This window comes from Physeter macrocephalus, unplaced genomic scaffold (assembly GCF_002837175.3).
Source record: "Physeter macrocephalus isolate SW-GA unplaced genomic scaffold, ASM283717v5 random_4, whole genome shotgun sequence".
NCBI lineage: Eukaryota > Metazoa > Chordata > Mammalia > Artiodactyla > Physeteridae > Physeter > Physeter macrocephalus.
Window position 1 is genome coordinate 89,684 of NW_021145290.1, and position 2,534 is coordinate 92,217.

General features: G+C 62.1%; 1 protein-coding gene across 7 annotated transcripts in view; it reads right to left on the minus strand.

The window, feature by feature from the left end:
- SLC27A1 (solute carrier family 27 member 1) overlaps positions 1 to 2,298 on the minus strand; it is a 31,899-nt gene extending 29,601 nt beyond the window's left edge. For 5 of the 7 annotated variants that reach the window (XM_028483060.2, XM_007116892.3, XM_028483057.2 and 2 more), the window contains exons 1-2: positions 2,112 to 2,298; positions 100 to 267 (exon numbers count right to left, since the gene is read on the minus strand). In XM_028483060.2, coding sequence (XP_028338861.1) covers positions 100 to 266 — 167 coding nt within the window. In that variant the 5' untranslated portion in view covers position 267; positions 2,112 to 2,298. Of the gene's footprint in view, positions 1 to 99; positions 268 to 990; positions 1,012 to 2,111 lie in introns of those variants that run through there. The other 2 variants (XM_055082020.1, XM_055082021.1) reach the window with 2 other exon arrangements.
- Positions 2,299 to 2,534: the final 236 nt, after the last annotated feature.

The following is a 2,534-nucleotide window of genomic DNA, read 5'->3' on the forward strand; positions in this document are numbered from 1 at the left end:
GGTCCCCCAGACTGCCCTTTCAACCCCCTCTGTTCTCCCCACTGGGCGCTCAGCCCGCCCCCGACCCCAGCCCTTGTATCAGGCCCGGGCTGCACTCACAAGAGGTCCCGCCTCGCGGTTTTGCAGACGATGCGCAGGAAACGCCAGCCGCCGCCGCCTACGTACACGCCGAGCGCCACCGCTGTGCTCCAGATCCACGGCAGTCCGAGCAACCACAGCAGCACCAGAGAGGCCACGGCAGCCGAACCCGCACCTGGAGCCCGCATCCTGGGGAGGCGGAGAGCTCTGAGACCACGGCCCGCCCGGGCCCCGCCCCACGGCCAACCCAACCCCGCCCAGAAGTCTCGCTCCGCTCCCGCTTCGAGCCGGGCCCCCCCACAAAACCTGGGATTGGGCATGTCTCAGACAGGCTCCGCCCCATCCCAACGTGGGCACAGGCCTCCTTGCTCCTAGCCCGGCCCAGGCTTTTCTGCCAATCATTAGTGTATCTCCACGCCCCCAGGCACAGCTCTTCCATTCCGTCAGTCACTGACAAGCCCCACCCCATGCCTCGACTTAGCAGCTGTACGCTGGACCCAAGCTCCATCCTAACGACTTGGCCCCCAAGCCTAGAGTCCACCTTGGCCCCATCACAGACCCAGGTCCTGGGCTTTCCTCCAGGTCCCACCTCTATCCGCCCCACCTCCACCCGCTTGACCCCGCCCCCAGGTTAGGTCTCCGGCCCCGCCCGTAAGCACAAGCCCCATTCCCCATCCCGCCCGCCCTGGACCAGGTTCTGCCCCTAGGTTAGGCCTACGGCCCCGTCCACAAGCACACGCCGCACCCACTCTGGGCCAGGCCCCGCCCAGAATAGCTCAAGCCCCGCCCCCAGTCCTGGGCCTAGCCCGTATTCCCTGTCCCAAGTTCCACCCCGGTCACCGGCCCCGCCCTCAGGCTTTGGCCCAGTCACCACCCTCCGCCTCACTCCTAGCACCCTAGGCCCCGCCCCACCTGCCCTCCGAGGCCGGCTCTCTTCCGACCTGTCTGCCTTAGAACCACTCTGCCGCACAGCCGCATAGCCGACGCCCGCCCCCTTCCGGAGGCCATGACCATAGAGAGGCCACCCTGGCCAGAGTGACGACGGCCAAAGAGACTCAGGGGCTAGAACGCCTGGCGAGGAAGGCGGCTGTCTCCATGACAACTAAACTTCGCCAGCCTCCCAGTTCCCCAGTCCCGTCCCTGCCGGCGATTAGGAAACTCGTGCGTACCTCAGCCAGGAGGCTTGGCTCCCGGGCGCTCCCGGCCCAAGCCCTAGATGGAAACCAGAATTCCTACCCCGGGGGACTAGCAACTCTCAGTTCACATTCAGAGCCTACCTGTACTGGGTTGTTGCCCCAGCTTATTCTAAATCCAATCCCTAAAGCCTCTTCGGACTCCAGGGACCTGGGGAGTCCTAAACTCACAGCTTAGGGGCCCCAGAATATCCAACCCCTACCACAGTCTTAAAGATATATTCCAATGGACTTCCCTGGTGGCACAGTGGTTAAGTATCTGCCCGCCAGTGCAGTCGACACGGGTTCGAGCCCTCGTCCGGGAAGATCCCACATGCCGCGGAGCGGCTGAGCTCCTGCACCACAACTACTGAGCCTGCGCTCTGGAGCCCGCGAGCCACGGCTGCTGAGCCCACGTGAAACAACTACTGAAGCCTGTGCGCCTAGAGCCCGTGCTCCTCAGCAAGAGAAACCACCGCAATGAGAAGCCCACGCACCACAGCAAGGAGTGGCCCCCAGCTCGCAGCAACTAGGGAAAGCCCGCGCTTAGCAACGGAGACCGAACGCAGCCAAAAATAAAATATATAAATAAATTTTTTTTTTTAAAAAAAGATATATTCCAAGGACCCCCAACTAATCCCAAATCCAAATCCCGAAATCTTGTCAGTTAAGTCTCACCGCAGCAGCCCAGGGAGGGCAAAATCCCCACACCAGTTCCCCACCCTTACACAGGAACTGCACAGAGTCCCTTATTTGCATCCCAAGGTCCTAAATGCTCACCTAGAGACCCTAAATCCCTCCCCCTGATCAAGTGCGGGCCAGTGCTGGCCTCGCTGCCCACCACCCTGTTCCCTGGCTGACCTGGAATGGCTAACAGACCCTCAGGCTTTGGCTGCTCTGTCGAGGGTTACCAGAGCTCAGGCAGTAGGTGGGCAGTGACAGTGAGTACAAGACAGAGGACTCCCCTCCGGGGCTTCTCCTTCTGCAGACTCGTGGGACCTGCTCTGACTGCGCTGTGCCCTCTGGGTTTCTGCTTTGGCTCCTTCTCTCCAAGCTCCTCTTTCCTCTGCCCCTCTGCGCACCCCACCCTGCTTGTTTTCTGCACAGCTTGGCCGACCTTCTCAGCACTCTCCTTGGGAGGCGGCCAGGGCCTGCTTCCAGCACCATTTAGAGGACAGGACCGGGCAGGTGCTCCCCTCCACACACACACACACACACACACACAGGCACATGCACGCGCGCGTGCCCATGCTGCCATTGGTCCCTGCGGGCCACCTAGGGTGG